The 18100-nt window shown below is 40.2% G+C and overlaps 1 protein-coding gene across 1 annotated transcript in view; it reads left to right on the forward strand.

Annotated features, from left to right (window-relative positions):
- The window catches only part of EGLN1 (egl-9 family hypoxia inducible factor 1), a 921081-nt gene extending 906847 nt beyond the window's left edge, over positions 1-14234 (forward strand). The window contains exon 5 of the mRNA XM_044077068.1: positions 13550-14234. Coding sequence (XP_043933003.1) covers positions 13550-13611 — 62 coding nt within the window. The 3' untranslated portion in view covers positions 13612-14234. The remainder of the gene's footprint in view (positions 1-13549) is intronic.
- The last annotated feature ends 3866 nt before the right edge of the window (positions 14235-18100 follow it).

The following is an 18100-nucleotide window of genomic DNA, read 5'->3' on the forward strand; positions in this document are numbered from 1 at the left end:
CCCAAATACTAAGTAAAGGTATGAAGTACATACCTATGTGTGGATGGAGTTTATTCGATTGCATTAAGGAAGTGAAAAAATATTGTAGGAAGTTGAATCTGGCTTTATTATTCGACAATCATCCGGATTCTAACATCAGAGCCAGAGACTCAGCTGGGTCAGTTCTCACCAAAAAAAGCACTTACATTCCGGCTTCAAACCCACATGTCCACAATTATGAGCAATTGGTTTGTAGTGATGTATACTGGACGTACCATAAGATGAAAAATCAGGTCCATTACATTACAGACAATCTATCTAAGAAAGAAAGAAAATGCTTATCAGATTTCATGAATAACAGGAACATCAGGATCATGAAACCTGATAAAGGAGGTGGGGCTGTCATCTTCTCCACTGAGGACTATAATCAAGAGATACACAACATTCTCCACCATTCGGGCAACTACGAAAACATTTCTTTGAACCAGGTTAATATAGGCCATAGACGCATAGATCTTATTATCGAGGAATACCTTATTGATAACAGGATATCCAATGACACCTATTCTTTTGTGAAAGAGGATCACCCTGTTCTAGCCAAGATGGTCGGTATTCCCAAGTTACCATAAATCCATCGATCAACCCCCCTTTCGACCAATTGTGTCAGGTTCTAGATCAAAAACGTTCAGATTAGGAAAACTGATTGACAGCTGGTTAAAGAAAGTTTACGACAACATCCCCCACATTATCAAGGACTCTTGGAGGTTTTTGGGTACCATCACTAATGATTTGTGGGATACTAACCTGATTTATCTAACAGTGGATGTAGTAGACCTCTTTTCCAGCATCCCCAAGACAGAAGGACTAGAATTCTTTGAAAGAAGTCTTACTAGATATACCGAATTCTCTTGGGAGAAAATCAGCCTCATTTGTGACATGATGTCACTGGTGTTAGATCACAACTACATCTCCTTTCAAGGTGAATTCTTTAGGCAGACCAAGGGAGTGGCGATAGGAGCAGCTTGTGCTCCCATCTTCGCGAACTTGGTCATGGCAGAGTGGGAATCGGAGTATGTGTTTAAAAGTACATTTTACAAAGACATTACACTATACATTAGATACCTGGATGACATTTTTATTTTATGGAAGGCTTCCGAGGGCAGGTTACAAGAATTCATGGAGTACTTAAACAAGACAGTTGATTTTTTGCAATTTACCCATGAATATAGTTATCACGAAATATCGTTTTTGGACGTACTTTTGAGTCACGACAATTATGGGTTCACCTCTAGGGTGTACAGGAAACCCACATTCTCCAATGATTACGTCCATTACAGTAGTAACCACCCCCCCCCCCCCATGTATTTCAAAATGTCATAAAAGGTCAATGTGTACGTGTAGCGAGAATGTCATCCAACAAGTCCATTTTGGAAAAGGAGTTTAACACCATTAAGGAAATGTTTTTGAGTAGAGCCTATCCTGAAAAATGGTCTTAGAAGTTATTAGTTATGTATACAATGAATGGGGTAGCAAATATCCACCTCTTTTAGGTTTGTATCAGTTGGACAAACATGAAGGGATTCTCAATGAACCATCAAGTAGGGTTTGTGTACTCATGTACACTCCGACCATATATATTATAAAGGAAATCTTAGAAAGACATTGGGCAACACTCAGGGTCTTGGATAAGGAAGAGCTATTGGGTCCAAAACCAAGATGTATTTATAAAACAGCCCCCAATTTAAAAAAGCTATTGGAAAAAGCCAACAACACCGCACATAAACAAAGACATGGCACACTTAAGGGTACAGTTAAATGCGGAAACTGTAAACAGTGTAAATATATTAACCCCAATAGGTTAATCCATCTTAATGATTTGTGCCACACCACCATCGAAAGTAAGTGCGGCAACTGTAGAACAAAACAGGTTGTCTATTTGGCAGTCTGTAATTCATGTAATGCCCATTACATAGGTAAGACAGAGAGACAGCTGAATAGATGCATTTACGAACATGTGTACAAAATAAGTAAACATGACACAAAAAATGCATTGTATAGGCACATATTAGATAAAGGAGAGGATCATAGCTTTTTATTTTCTATCGTTGAACAGGTAGAAGTTTTACCATTTGGGGGGGATTGGAAAATGAAATTGGCCGCTTGTGAAAGCAAATGGCAAATCTTAACGGATTCTACGAGATCTCCTGGTCTCAATGATTTTATAAGTATCAAACCTTTTTTAGCTTTAGAATAATCTTTAGGAATATTCTTCTGATACAGTGATTTTTTCACTCAATTATGCTCAGCATAAGGTAACTGTATCTACACTATTAGACTTAGATTATATTGATAGAATTGTAGTTGTATTATTATACAATTTTAGTTTTTACATATTCAAAGCATATAATTTTTATTGTATGTGTATAACTGATTGATACATTCTGACGATTTGGTAGGACACATAACATTGCCTTTAGGAAATTATTGCAATGTGTCTTTAAAAAATTTTTTGGCGGTTTTTTATCAATTAAGTTTTCCTTAATTAAGGTTGTATAGGAGATGTATATAAACTTTGGGATGATATATCTTAATTGTTCTGATGAAGACTGGTAACAGTCGAAAGCGCTTAACCAGAAGTCTATTGCCTTGTTCAATAAATTATCGTGACTACTGTCCAGTTGTACGAGCAGTTTCCTTGAACTCACCATCTCTTCAGTTCCTGAGTTGTTTGGTTCTTTTTTGTGGAGAGTTAGCTGTTTGCTTGCCTTGATCCCTCCAATGGGGTGATCCCTTGAAATACACTGTAGTTGAGTAGTGGCCTACTCATCTTCTTTATGGCTTCCCTCCTCTTCCCCTAATGACCAGATTCTTACAGAAAGTGATAAAATGCAAAGCCACCATGTTACCCATTGTGCCATGCTGGCCCTGGCAAATTTGGTTTGCCTTGTTAAGGTCGCAGTTCAGGATGCCCCCATGGCTTCTAGATTCACAGCAGGATCTTCTTTTTCACCTGTTCGGATTACATCATCTGGACTTGCCCAACCTCAAGTTAACCATTTGGTTTATCCAGTTCCATTGATGGTCAGGGATCCCTCCTTTTCCCGTAATGTCATTTGTATTCTCTTACTTCTCAGAAATACTCTACCCCCAAAATTTACTGCAGCAAATGGAAGTCTTTTTCTGTTTGGATGACTGCAAGGGGATTAGATTCCTTTAAATTGTCTACCAGACATTCTACTGCTCTTTCAGACTTGTTTGATTCAAGCTGTGGTCACTTTGCTATTAAGATTCATCTAGCTGGCATATCCAGCTTTCATAATGGAATTGATTCCCAGTCAGTAGCTTCTCATAATCTATGTAATACCTTCTTGAATGGGACTGTTCTTCTTCATCCTCCACTAAGGGAACCGGTACCACTTGGGACCGCATCCTTGTTTTATGAGCCCTAATAAAAACAACCACTGAAGCAACATCTTCAGCCCAACTAAATTTTTTTCTTGAAAAACCTTGTTTCTAGTAGTAGTTAGTCCAGCAAGAATAATTTCTGAATTTCAGGTCTTGCTTCTGATCCTTCATATATAATTTTTCATAAGGTTATGGTTTTGCTGTGCAGAAGCCAATTTTTAATTCTTCAAATATTGTCTGAAGCAAATTTGAACCAGCCAATACAGCTGCCTTTTTTCCAGCAGAGGAGAAAAATGTACTCTCTATACCGTAGATGTTCACAGATAATTAAGAATTTATCTCCACTGAAGTAAATCCTTAAGAAAGATTAGCGAGTCTTTGTTTTCTTTGCCCCTAATAAACTTGCAAGGAAGTCTCCAAAGTATTCTTTTCCAGGTGGCTGTTTGATTGCATTTTCCTTGTCAACTCTGTGCGTAATAAATCCTTGCCGTTCACCAAAAGCTCATTCCACTAGATTTGTGGCCATTTCATCAGCCTTCTTTAGGAATTCTTCAGTGGATAAAATTTGTAATTTGTGCTGCAGCAACCTGGTCTGTGTCGCATATTTATTTATTTAATTTGTTTATCCAGCATTAGGCAAGTACATAACTACTGCTTTCCTACTAGAAATATTGTTAAGACTGTGGGATTTTTGTTATTTGAAGATGCAGATAGACATCCTCTTCTCTTCCTCTTTTTTTTTTTTTTTTTTATCAGATAGACATCCTCTTGATCCAGGCTCATTATCCAGTTTCTTTGAGTCAAGAATGGTAGGAGAGGCTGCAGAATTAACATCAGAAAAAACTTGCGCTGACAGGGTGAACCTCCCACTGGTTTTCACTTTCACTTCCATTTTTGTTCTGTTCTCAGTAACTGATAAACTTAGGACTAGGGCAGTTTATATGTTTAGGGGCAACAGTTTGCAAATCAGCAGTTTAGGGGTCGCCACAGCGGATCACCAGTCCGCTTATGATTGGCAGTGGATTTTTACGGTGTCGAGTTGCAAGCCCGGTGCCCAACCTTCAAAGAAGGCACACCCACTCACGCAGCACCTACCTGCATGTCTTAAAAGTTCACTCGACCATGGGAAGGACATACAGACTCCACACAGAAGGCGCACCAGCCGAGAATCGAACCAGAGAGCCTCTTGCTGTGAGGCGGCAACACTAACTGCTGCACCACCGTGGCCTGAAATTAATCACAGCTGTAAAGAAAAATAAATCTGTTCTCATTTCCTTGAAGTTTTGTTTTCTGAAAGAATCGCAAATAGTTAATGACCTTCTGCTTAAGGATGTGGAGAGTGAATTTGGACTGGCCAGAAAAATGAACATAGTCATTTGAGAAAAAAATAACTTTGGGGAAAGAAAGTTAGGAATTTTTAAAACTGGAAACTTTACACTTTAGACAAATGTCTGAAATTGCTTCTTTTACTAAAAATTGTTGGTTTTGTTTGCTGTGGTCCTTGGAAAAAAGCCCAGGGCTGTTTATTACCATTTATTTGTAGAGCAGAATTAAACTCAGCAGGACATCAATAAAAAAGGAAAGAAAAAGTTTGAAGTTTGGAAGCCATCCATAGCCTGCAATAGGAAACTGCCTGTGAATATCACCATGAGCACCTGCCTCTAAGCACCTATTTCTTTCTTTCTGTTCTTTTCTCACTCATATCTTTAAATGGAAACACTCCATATAATCAAACGTTCATAGTCTCAAATATGTTTAACACTGGCAGAAGTGATTGGAACTGATTTGATCAGTTCTGCCACTGTTAAGTTTGTGCAAAATTGTGCACAGTGGGGATCATGTAATTTTCCCTTTCCCCTCTGTACAGCTGTATAATTAGCAGGGGGCATGTGGGGTCCGGAGGGGTATACCCATGCACAAAAAACATAAGTGTTTTGTTTTTCTAGTATTTTGGCTTTCGATCTTTCGGGATCGATCTTTAGCCATTTGAGATTTGTGTACTTCATTGTTTAGAAGTACATCCCTTTAAATACATTTATTTTTTCTTTATGGGAACTAAAAATTAAATGTAGGTCAAGTAAAGTAAAATTTACATCTTCAGGAAAAAACTGCAGACTTATCTCCACGTATGTCATGTGACTGCATTTATAGCCAGAGAACGTAAGGAAATGTCAGTCCTAAGACAGGTGCATATAGCAGCAGATTTGCAACTGAAAGCATCTGCAGTAGTTTAATCCTTAACATCAGTACTAGGTAAATGGGCTTCATTTCTTTTGTGCACATAATTTTCCTTGTTTGTTCATGTAAATCAAAAGGGGAAACGGGTATATTATTTTTGGAGTTAGATGCTTCAAAAACTAAGAAAGAATAAAAGTTTTTTTTTTTTTTTTTACCAATTACACAATCTCTTATTTACATTTAAAAAGAAGAGATTATTGGAAGCAGAGTTGGCTTTGATTTTTTTTCTCTCTGAAAATGTGATTCTGGCAGTGTCTGACAGTTTTTTTTTTTTTTTTTGCCCCAGAAGACCAAACAATTTTTTTTTAATTACTACCTTAAATGACATAAAAACATCCTTGTAAGAGTATATCACAGATGAAAAAGTAAAGATCTTGGGCATTTTGGGATTTATGTTGTTGCAAAAATTTGCCTGAGAAGAAGGTAGAAACAGAACAGCAAATGCACTCTTCAGTAGGTTGTGTGCATCACCAAAAGGAATATCAACAGAGTAGAAGTCAGGGAGTATAACTGACTGTGCTTCATTTCCATCGTTTACTGAATACTTATTGAGGTGTCAGCCTGATCCATAAGCACCTGGCCTACATCTGTAGCCTATTTGGGTGTCATTTTTTATTTTTGTCTATTTGTTAACAAGATACGCCCACTAGACGTAAGTGTCCCTTCCCTAGGGTGACCCATGAGCATTGACTGGTTAAATTACTTGCTCAGAGTCTCAAAGTAGGCTAATAGTGGTGGAAGGACTCAAACCGTATACCTTCTATTGCATGAAGCAGCTGGTTAACAGTTCAGAGCTTTAATCGTGTGCTTTAACTGTCAAAATAGAAACAGTTACAGTCAACTTTCCCTGACAAACTGCATTTGCGATAGTATCAGATGTTCCAGATAAAAATTAAGACATAAACAGTTCTGAAAAAATGCATTCATCTATGTGTCTTTTTCCTCAGAAACTAAAATACTCCCATTAAAGAAGCAAAATAATTATAATAAAAAAACAAGGCACTAGCAGATGTGTGTGTGTGTGTGGGGGGGGGGGTGAGGTGGGGAGCAGTACTAATAAACATGAGAATCAAACAAATGATACATAAGACTTTGAAATCATAGTCTCATGTATCATTGACTAAGCCTGTTTGATGGTAATACAGGGGTAGGATAGTAAAATGGCTGTAGGCAAGAGATTGTATATCAAGAACTAGAGGACAGAAAAAAATCTTCAGACTTCTGCCTCTGTACAAGTTTGAAACCAACCAGCTCAGAATTTAGAGACTATTCTCAACCTGTAACGGGAACCTGCCTTTGGAACATCACTTTTGATGCTGAGAATCACTTAACCTTGTAAAGTACTTTTATTTTTGTGCCATGTTTTTTCTGCTGAATGCTTACCCAAGTTTTTGCCTGCTGGAAAAATTATTTTTAATTTAAAAATATTTTCCCCAGGAAAGAGTAAAAAAGCTGAGGTTGTAGTGCAGTTGATACATGCAGACAAACTGATTTGTGATTTAGCTTCACTGTAGAACATAGAAGAATTGCATTCTATTGTAGAAATGCAGACATTACAGAAAGGTATAAAATATGTATCTGACGAATGAAAACTCCTTTAATTGCAAGTCTTAGCCAGATCAGAAAAAAATGTAGAAAAACATTAAAACATACCTGAAATACAGGTGCGATCAGATTAGTTTATTCACTAAAGCACAGATAAATGCTCAACACCATCAAGTCAAAACAGTATGCCTTAACAAAGAACTCCTACCATGATCTGTATTGCTGATACTGTTAAAATAGAATGACTGGTTTGTTTAAATTGACCATGGCCTGCAGACTGAAGAGAAATCACAGATATGTCTGCCTTTTGAAGATGTCTGTTCTGTTTGGAGCTGCATTCTAAACTGAAACCCAACATACCTCAGTTCAGATACACGGATGTTCATCGTGTTACAATGCTGCAGTCATTACACTTGGGTTATCCTGCCGTCAGGCGGTCCTGCAGTCGGCCAGAGTTCCTAAGTCTTGGTCCGGCGTCGGTTGCTGTCACCTCCTTCCTGACGTCAGTGTGACAGGGGTATATAAGATGCAGCCAACGCCATTTTCTTCAGTCTTTCTTGCCGCGTGGTGCCCGAAGCAGAAGCAGTTCGCAAGTGCCGGTCGGCCGACTCCTGAGATTTTCATTCCGAATCCAGAACCGAAGTCTTCTAAAAAGGCTAAGTACCCTGATGGGGAAACTTTTTCTTGCCTCAGACCGATGTCAGTAAAAGTTAATAACTGTATTTCTTGTGGGAAGCAAATTCCACTCTTAATGTATTCCATGCCTAAACTCTGACCACGACGTCACTGGTTGTCGTTTTTGTGCTAGGTTTAACAAAGTGCACTATTAAACATCAGTTTGATTTTGCTTTTGGTAGAAAATTCAATTACGCCATGCCATCGGAAATTCCGTCGACCGCAATGCATAAAAAGCGCAAGGGGAAGGACAGGCATCCGAGGCCCAAAACGGACGATGAGGCCTCTTCTAGGCCAGTCTCCGGTTCTCCGGTTTTCAGCGAGGCGCCTACGCAGCCCCTGATGACCGCTTCCACAGAACCACAGACTGCTTCCGACTCCCACGTGGAGTTGGCTGGGCCTTCGGACCCACTAGGCCTTCAGTTTACCGATCCTAAACCTACAGAGGAAACCGAAGTAGTTGAGCAATCCACAGCTACAGAGGGTGTTTTCAGACCTACCCACTTAACTATTAAACCCTCTGTTAAGTCTAAGCCCCTCTTAAAGGCTAAGAAACAGACACAACTCTCTCCAGGACAGGATTCCATGCCTAAGAAACAAATGCTAAAAATGTCCGAGGACCTAATCACCCTGATCAGGGGGTCCCATCCCCCTCCTGATAAAAGGCCCAGGCAGGATGCAGACTATGAATCTTCTGACCAGGTGTCCATTTCTTCTGACTCTTCCTCGGACCTAGGATATTCTTTACCCCATTATGAGGATTCTGATTATGAGGAATCAATTTCATCAGCCTCTCCGCCTGAGGATTACTCCTTTGGGGAGACCTTACATACCATGAGAGAGCATTTCCATTGGGAAGGCCAGGATTACTCAGAATCCAAGAAAAGACTCAGAGACTTCCTTTTATTGCCCAACACAGGCCCCTTGCTATCCCACCAGTTTTAGACGTTGTGGATGATGTGTACACTGAATCCAGTTTGAACCCTGACTCCTTACCCCCAGCCCCAGTTAAACCTGATAGATATTACAAAGTCCCAGACTCTCACAAATTTCTGTACAAAAGCCCTGTTGCTGACCCTGAAACTATTTCTCAGGGATCCAAAGGGATTAAGGCCTCATCAGCAAAAAACCCAGTTCCCTCTGACAGAGATTCCAGAGCATTAGACAGATGGGGAAAGAAGGTATATACGTCTGCAACTTTAGCAATGAGAGCCTTGAATTGTCAGTTTCACATGCTAAAATATCAGCAATTTCTGATGTCTCAGTTGAAACAAAAGATGCTTCCAGATTCAGACCCTCCTAACTTAAAAGAAATGCAGTATTTATTGCATGCAGCTGAACAAGTAGGAAAACATACTTTGCAATGTGGGTTTGATTCCTTAGAGGCCTCCTGTAGAGCAGCAGTTACAGGCTCTGTCATTAGAAGGCATGCTTGGTTAAAAGAACATACGTTACCAGATCATGTTAAGGTCAAATTATTGGATGCACCTTTGCAGTGGGATGTGCTGTTTGGAGTTAAGGCAGAGGAGGTATTAAAGAAAATGGAGGATAAGGCAAAATCTATGCAAACAGTGAAAGATTTCTTACAGGTTCAGCCTCCTCGCTTTAGCAGAAGTTGGCCATCAAAAGAATTGGTCCTTTCCAGTCACAGATAGACCTCAAAGGGGCAGATACAGACGTCCAAGAGGTAGAGGTCAGACGCAAGGCCCTTACAGGCCTCGACAATGGGGCACACCAGGCCAAAAAGAAGGGGAAGACAGGCCTCAACCTTATAAAAAAACAGCCTCAATGACTTTCCACTTCAGCTGCCAAACAGCTCTATCTTGGCAGCCCCCTTAGGAGGAAAACTGGCACTTTTCTATCACAACAGGCATTGCATCACCAAAGACAAATGGGTTTCTCAACATTGTATCTCAAGGTTACAGGTTCCATTTCCAGACCTTTCCAAGGCTAAAAGGAATGCCAAATCTGCCACCAAATCAATGGGCAGAGGCTCAAAAACAAATTACAGCACTCATGGACATGAGAGCTATTCAAAAGGTACCACCACAGGAACAAGGGCAAGGATTTTACTCAAGACTCGACAAAGCCTGGAGACCCATTCTGGACCTTTCTACACTAAACACTTACCTGGATGTTCCGAAATTCAAGATGCTGACACTACAGCAGCTTCTTCCCATGCTGGGCAAGAAAGCTTGGCTTGTGACTTTGGACCTCAAAGAGGCATACCTGCATGTCCCTATCAGGCAAAACTGCAGAAGATACCTCAGATTTCTTGCTGGTTCAATGCATTATCAATTCTCTGCACTGCCCTTTGGCTTATCTACTGCGCCCAGGGTCTTCACAAAGTGCCTGGCACCAGTAATTGCATTTTGCAGGCAAAAAGGAATTCAAATTTATCCATACCTGGACGACAGCCTGATTCAAGCAGAGAGCAAGGACATTCTAGTAAAGCATCTGGCGTACGTAAAAAAGTTATTAAGTTGCCGGGGTACACAGTAAACGAAAAGAAGTCAAAACTAGTGCCCTCACAACAGATAATATTCCTGGGTGCCAGCTTGAACACAATGGCCCAGATGGCTTATCTCATGCCAGGCAAGCAAGGACAACTGACTCAATATTTTCAATTAATGGCAACACAGACCCAACTCCCTGCAAGAAAAATTCTACAGGCCTTGGGCTACATGGCATCTTGCATACTACTAATTCCATATGCCAGACTGCATATGAGGAAACTACAATGGTACCTAAAGAGTGTATGGTCTCAACACTGTCAAAGTTTGGGAACAGTTATACCACTAATTCCTTGCCTACAACAGGAGTTTCGATGGTGGGCACAAGCTTGTCACCTCAACAAGGGACAGCCTTTCACTCAACCCACAGCCACACAGACACTTACAACAGATCCATTGGATTACGCTTGGGGAGCACACATGGCAGGAAAATGTATCCAGGGCGAGTGGCCCACAGAGCAAAGACATCTCAACATCAATCAAAAAGAGATGCTAGCTGTACAAAATGCTATTATAGCTTTCAAGGACCTACTGCATCCAGGACAAGTACTATTAAAGACAGACAACATCACAGTTATGTGGTACATAAACAAGCAAGGGGGCACACACTACTACCCCCTCTGCAAACAAGCCATGACCTTGTGGAACACAGCTCTAAACTACCAAGTTCATCTGTAAGCACAATTCCTGCCAGGAGAGTAAAACACACTGGCAGACGACCTAAGCAGAAACATTATGGACCCACACGAATGGGAACTGAACCCACAAATATTCAGAATGATAACACAAAAATGGTGGAGCCCGGACATAGTTCTGTTTGCTACCCCAAAGAACTGCCAATTACAGAAATTCTGCACAAGGAGCTACCATCCACAAGCATGGAAAGTGGATGCCTTTTCATTCAGCTGGAAAAAACTACAAGTATACGTTTCCCCCCCCCTTTACCTCTCCTTCCAAAGGTACTCATAAAAGCCAGGCAGGAAGAGCCAAAAATTATCCTGATTGCACCAGACTGGCCACGCCAGCACTGGTACCCAATCTTAAAGAACTTAACACAAGAACCACCCTGGATTTTACCACAAATTCCACAGTTGCTGACTCAGATACTTCACAGCCAGCTAAAGACCTTAAATCTAGCTGCATGGAAAATTAATTAGTCAAGCAAGCAATGCCTCTCGCCAAAGCTGTTATGGATGTCATTCTGGAGGCCAGAAGGCCTAGCACCAGGAAAGCATACTCGGACAAATGGAAGAGATTCTGTGCCTGGAACCAAGCACACAGCCTTGACCCTCTTGTCCCAAACATTCCTCAGATACTGCAATACTTAACTGAGATGCTGGACAAGGGCCTCTCTTTTTCATCCATCAAGATCCACGCCTCAGCTATCTCGGCTCAATACAACAAGGATTCACCAATTTTTTCTAATCCTTTGCTCAAACAATACCTCAGAGGGGCTAAAAACATAAGTCCGCCCCGTAGAGCACCAACACCTACTTGGGACCTGAATTTTGTTTTGGAAAAATTAACGTTACCTTCTTTTGAGCCAGCTAACACAGCAGAATTAAAATACATCACTTGGAAAACTGCTCTGCAACTGACAATAACATCAGCACGAAGAGTTTCAGAATTACAGGCACTAATGGCAGTGGAACCTTTCCTCATCTTCCACCAGGACAGGGTGTCTTTAAGAACCAGCCCTAGGTTTATGCCAAAGGTGGTGTCAAGTGTGGCTCTAAACCAAACTATTCACTTGCCAACTTTTTATCCAAAACCACAGAACAAAGGGGAGAGACTACTACATTCTTTGGACATTCACAGACAGTTACGCCTCTACTTGGACAAAACCAAAGCTTTCAGAAAATCTGAACAATTATCGGTAGCATACGCTGCAGGAGCACAGGGAAAAGCCATTTCAAAGCAGACTGTTTCAAAATGGATAGGACACTGTATACATTTCTGCTATACCCACCATGGGAAACCTGTACCTAGCAGCATTAGATCTCACTCCACCAGGGCAACAGCCACTTCAACTGTCTACCTCAGAGGAGTACCTACCAAGGATATTTTGGAAGCAGCAACATGGAGTTCTGTGCATACCTTCACCAAACATTACCATTTGCCTTTATACTCCAAATCCAGAGCTGGCTTCACCACTGCTGTACTGCAGAGCCTTATAGCCACCCCTAATGCCTTATAGATCCAGCCTCCCTACCACAGCTTTGGGATTCCACCCAAGTGTAATGACTGCAGCAGTGTAACACGATGAACATAGTACAGTTTTGTACCTACCATAAATGTAGATGTTCGAGTGTAAACACTGCTGCAGTTCAGGTTACCCTCCCTCCTTCCTCTCTTACTTTCTGGTACTTACCTAGGGCATATACCCTTTATTACCTATGGGGAGTATTTGCTGGTAACTAAAAATGGTTGTTTGCTTTTCTTTTGTATTTTTTACTAGCAATTTGTAATGCCTACCTATTTGGGGGCACCTGACATCTGGGGCAAGAAAAACAGAAGAAAATGGCGTCGGCTGCATCTTATATACCCCTGTCGCACTGACGTCAGGGAGGAGGTGACAGCAACCGATGCCGGACCATGACTTTGGAACTCTGGCCGACTGCGGGACCGCCTGACGGCAGGATAACCCAAGTGTAATAACTGCAGCAGTGTTTACACTCGAACATCTACATTTATGGTAGGTACAAAACTGTACTTTCTAGTAGATGTTTATGCTGTTGTTTCCTGAATGAATGGGGAATGACTGGCACATAGTATCCATAAGGAAGAGAAACACTGATGGACATCTATGATGTGGGTGAACCAGATCAGCTGCCACACTGTTTTACATCACTGATGAGGTCACAACAGTGAGTAAAAATTGCTTTACTGTTTGACTGTTTGAAGGACTATGTCTCTATCCCCCCTTTTCTTCACATTTAAGCATTAAACCTATCATGACTTGAAGAATATTATGTCTCTTCAAGATGTCAAGCTTTGTTTAGAGTAAGTGAAAGTTTAACACAGAAATCAAGAGAAATGTTCCTTATTGCAGTTTACAGTCTTCTGACTAGGAATCTTGAAATGTTATGTGGTTTGGATTTTAACAGAGGCAGATTTGTGTATTTCTTTTTTTTTTTTTTTTGAAAGTGTACTGTAAACTATTTACTATCATTTTTATATGTGTTTTGATGCAGGAGAAAAGGGAGTGAAGGTTGAATTAAATAAGCCTTCTGATCCAAATGTGAAAGAAGTGTGATCCACCTTTCTCCATCTGAGAATCCAGTGCACTTTGTTTTTTTTTTACTTGAGTATATAACAGAGCTGATGATTACCTGCTGCCATCAGCTAGTCTGAAAATATGTGCATCAGCTTTAAACTGTGGGTCTTGAGGCCTGGCAGTGCATTGGAGTTTGTGCTGTAACTACATGTTCAAGCATCTGGCACACCTGAACAGATAATATTGACAGATATGGACTGAGGAAAACACCTCCAAAATATTACAGTTAAAATGAATTCATTTTTGCGGACGAGTAACATGCACTTCATTTTCTTGATTGTACAGTTAGGAAATTCTGTTTGTGTTTGGGGTAATTTTCTTGCATATCAAGGTACAGTTTATAAATTCAGATTCAAGACACTTCAATACTGATGTTCTGATGATGATATTGATATATTTTTGTAAAATGGTTTATAGCATTTTTGAATCTATACTGTTGAAGCAACTAATTGCATTAAATATGCATGTTTTAATGTATACATGACTCGTACATCTCACCTTTCTAGATTTTCTCAGAATGTCCAGATTTTGGCCTCTTATATTTTAGTCATCCCTCATAAAATTTGTGTTTTTCTAACAATTCAGTGAGGATTGAAGTAATTAAATAATGATATACATTTGAGTGTCAGACTTCATATCCTTCTGAAAATGCACACTAATCCAAATCTTGTTATTCTAGCAACTTTCTAAGTTTATAAGAGCATTATGTATATATGTCCATATTTTTGATCCTTTGTCTCCCCCATCCGTGTAGTGACGTGTATTAGAATAGCTGTGTTACATTCTGGCATCACATCATACTATGGAACAGTATAATTTAAGAAAATGTTTTCCAGAAGCCAGTGTTCACATCTTGCATGTTGAGTGATATTCATTGTATTTCTACTCCTTCAGTGCCAGCTTTAAAACTGAGACATTTGGTCCTGTTTCAGTGTTCACTTGTCACAATGTATTTTTGATTGGTGTAAAGATATATTTCATGTACGTACAACTTTGTCTTATTTCCCACAATTATTGTTAACAAGTACACAACTTCTTTTTCTTTTTCCCCTAGAGTCATGAAAGATCTTTAACTCTAACTGCTTGTTCCACTTTACTAACAAAGACTGTTATATGGTGCCATAGTGTTGCAAACTGCTGTAAGTTTATGCTTTGGGAACAGATTATTTTCAAAATAATTGCAGTACTGAGTTATTTTACCAAATTGGACATGAAGCCGTTTTGGCAAGGATAGAGGTTAGATTATTTTTAAGTTAAGCTGTCATTTCCCAACAAATGTATTTTGTTCTATATATTAAAAATGCATATCAGTTAAAAGGTGTATCCTGCCACTTCCATATGAGAGTCAGGGGTTTAAATAATAGCACTTGGCTGGAGCATGTATTCAGTGAATGAGGTTACTTCTGTTGGGAGTTTTGACCTTGCCCCAAGATGCATTGATGCTGGAGTTAATTATATTATGGCTTGCCCCCCCCCCCCCCCGACACACACACACACACACACACAGCCCACTTTGAAAAGTGAGGCAGTAGTTCAGTTCTGTTTTAAGTTGTCTTGTTTTTCAGTGAACTGTCACATGCACCCCCCCCAAAAAAATAACATGGTCAGCTATTAGTTGTTTTTTAATGCCATCATCAAGTGTATTTACAGAATAACAGTAATGTTTACTGTATCCAGTACTACGTAACTGCCAACAAACCGTTCCAAGAGCAAGTTGGTCTTTTAAGTTCTAATGCTCATTTTAAAGGGAATGGGTTTTTATACTTGGCAAACTAGCCAATAAAAGAAAATAATTGTTGCTACCATTTAAAATAAATTTATTGATTTATGTCTTTAATTTTATGTTGGAGTGTGCACTTAAGGTGCAGATTAATCAGGGAATTTAAGTAAAAGTCTCCATACAGACAAAATACTTCAGACAATAGTTTATGGCAGTTAGGTAGTTCGCTTTGTGCAAATGGATGCAGATGCTATTTTATATGGTAGTAGAAAGTGGCTAAAAGCTGACAGCTTTCTTTTATGATCAATTTGATGTTCTAGTTTTTGTATTGTAAGGTACAAATTCCATATTCTAGCAACTGTAGTCATACAACACAAAAACATTTATTTTGCAGTGCTTGTGATCAGTTAAACTTGCCTGCTAATGTCTGAAATTAATTTGTGCAACAGTGGCTTTGCTGGTCGCATGTTAGTTACTAGAGAAGAGCAGTGACAACATGGAAAGCTGAATGTGTGTGTATTTTAAGTGTCCAGAAAATAGTACTGCCAGCAGTAGTGTTGTGGTATTGTACTGGGCAGACATAATTTGCTGGCATATATACCGTTAAAGAATTAGAAAAGTTCTTCGAGTGGATCACAGTTGCCGTTATAACTTCAGGGAACTCTGCCGTTTGGCCAGACTTTGAGATCTGAGTACCGTTCCCCTCAGCCTTTACCTCAGACACCTTTATATACTTGGTATGACGGTAACATATGCTTGCGCTATTTTTGTTTTTTTCTTGCCTCATTCATGGATGTATAGTGTACCTTTTGTCATAAAGAGTGCATTCATAAGTCTGTCGGTTCAGACCTTGACTGTAGGGCATAGAAGCCAATTCTGTTTTACTTTTTTTTTTTCTGTAGTCTTGTTTTTCTGAGTTTGTTTTGAAAAGGGTGCTTCTAGACATTTGCATGGTGTATACACATAGCACATAAGTGTAGACATGTCCACCCTTGTTAAAGTTAGAAGATGTGTTTGCAGATCTTAGATTTCTTACAGATTTTCATGGTCAGTGTGTTTACTCTCTGGCGTTGGAGCATAATGTCATTAACTGCAATATTTGCCAGGGATTCAGACCCAAGATTATCAGGGACAGTCATCTACCTGAAAAATAAATTAGTGGACATTGCATTCAAGTCCACCATGTCCCTAGTGTCTGATGTTAGCTACATTACTGTCCTTTGAAAAAAAAGCAGAAGTGTAAACTGTAAGAAATAGCCAAAGGAGTTGAACAACTCCCCTTGGGATCCTAGATTTGAGTGTCAACTGTATATGTGCACTTAACCAGCCCCAATCCCTGACATCTGTTACAGCCTAGGCCTTTGGGAGTACATCTTTGGAGGCTACCACACTGTCAGCTGTTAGAATGTTTACCAGCTCAAGCAGTTGAAAAAGAAGTTGACAGCAGACAGGACCCAGACGTCTGCTCCAGGGCACTGATTGATAATCACACAAGGAGAGGGGGTTAGCCCCTTGATTTGTTAGTCAAAGAAGTTGTCCCTGCTGCTAAGAAATAGGGACCCAGTATCATCATTCCTGAGGATTCCAGACCCCCTGTTGCTGCCTGTCATCAGAAGGCCCAGTTCTCTGAAGTCTGTACCAGCTGAAAGCTACCATCTGGGGGTCAACAATCCCCAGCTTATCCCGATCTCCTTCCCAGTATTGGACTCAACTGCCTTAGGAAGTCTTTCAGTCGTGCAAAACTTAGTCTGATACAGCACAGTTTAGGTTTTTTGTCCCTTCTTCTGAATCTAAGTAGCTTGAGTCCCTCACAAGAGAATATTCCTTTTTCCCTGTAGATGGTGAGACTTCAGGCACAGAAAACCTGCGTTGTAAATCACATATGTCCGTCCCCCCCCCCCCTGTCCTGTGACACATAGTAAGGGCACTTCAGCATCTGTCTCACCTCCAGAGGACCTCCCCTTTGGAGATATTCTCTCATTAATGCAAGAGCATTTCCAGTGACAAATTCAAAAGGCCTCAACTTCCCAGAAAAGAGCTATGGACCTTGTCTGACATAACCTACCCAGACCAGTAGCTTACTCTTCTGGTCCAGGAAGATCTCCTGGATGTTTTTGATGCTACTTTCCATGATCCAGACTCTCAACCCACTGTCCCTAAGATGCCACACCATTTTTACAGAATGTAAGATTCTCATAAGTTCATTTACAAGGAGCCCAACACAAATCCAGATCCAGATTCCCTAAGCCAGGTGGTTTCTAAGACAACAGTGTCCCTAATGTCAGAGAGAGCAGACTATAAGACAAGTTTGGAAAAGAAAAGTGCATATTTATGCTGTCCAGACATTTAAGGCTTTAAATAACCAGGCTCACAATTTAAATTGTCAGAAGTGTCAGGTGTATGACCTAAAGCAACTTATAAATCGTCATGGTGTGGGAGAGTGCAAGTTGAAACCCCCAAAACTTGCCTTTTTAGCCAAGTTCAAGCATACCTGCATCTGGGGGTGCATGCTCTAACATGTGAGTATGATGCTTTAGCTGCATCATCCAAGGCTGTTCCAGTGGGCTCAATGATCAGGACACATTTTTGTTTAATAACCTGCTACTTATCAGAAGATATTAACCCACAGGTCTTCAGTGCATGCCTTCAGAAGGAGCTATTCTTTGGATCCCGTGCCTATAATGTGTTCAAAAAAGCTGGAAGAAAAGGGAAGAGCATGAAGTCAGTGAGGCATGTATCCCATACTCC

Source organism: Protopterus annectens, chromosome 1.part1 (assembly GCF_019279795.1).
Source record: "Protopterus annectens isolate FY-2018-M chromosome 1.part1, PAN1.0, whole genome shotgun sequence".
In the NCBI taxonomy this organism is placed as follows: domain Eukaryota; kingdom Metazoa; phylum Chordata; order Ceratodontiformes; family Protopteridae; genus Protopterus; species Protopterus annectens.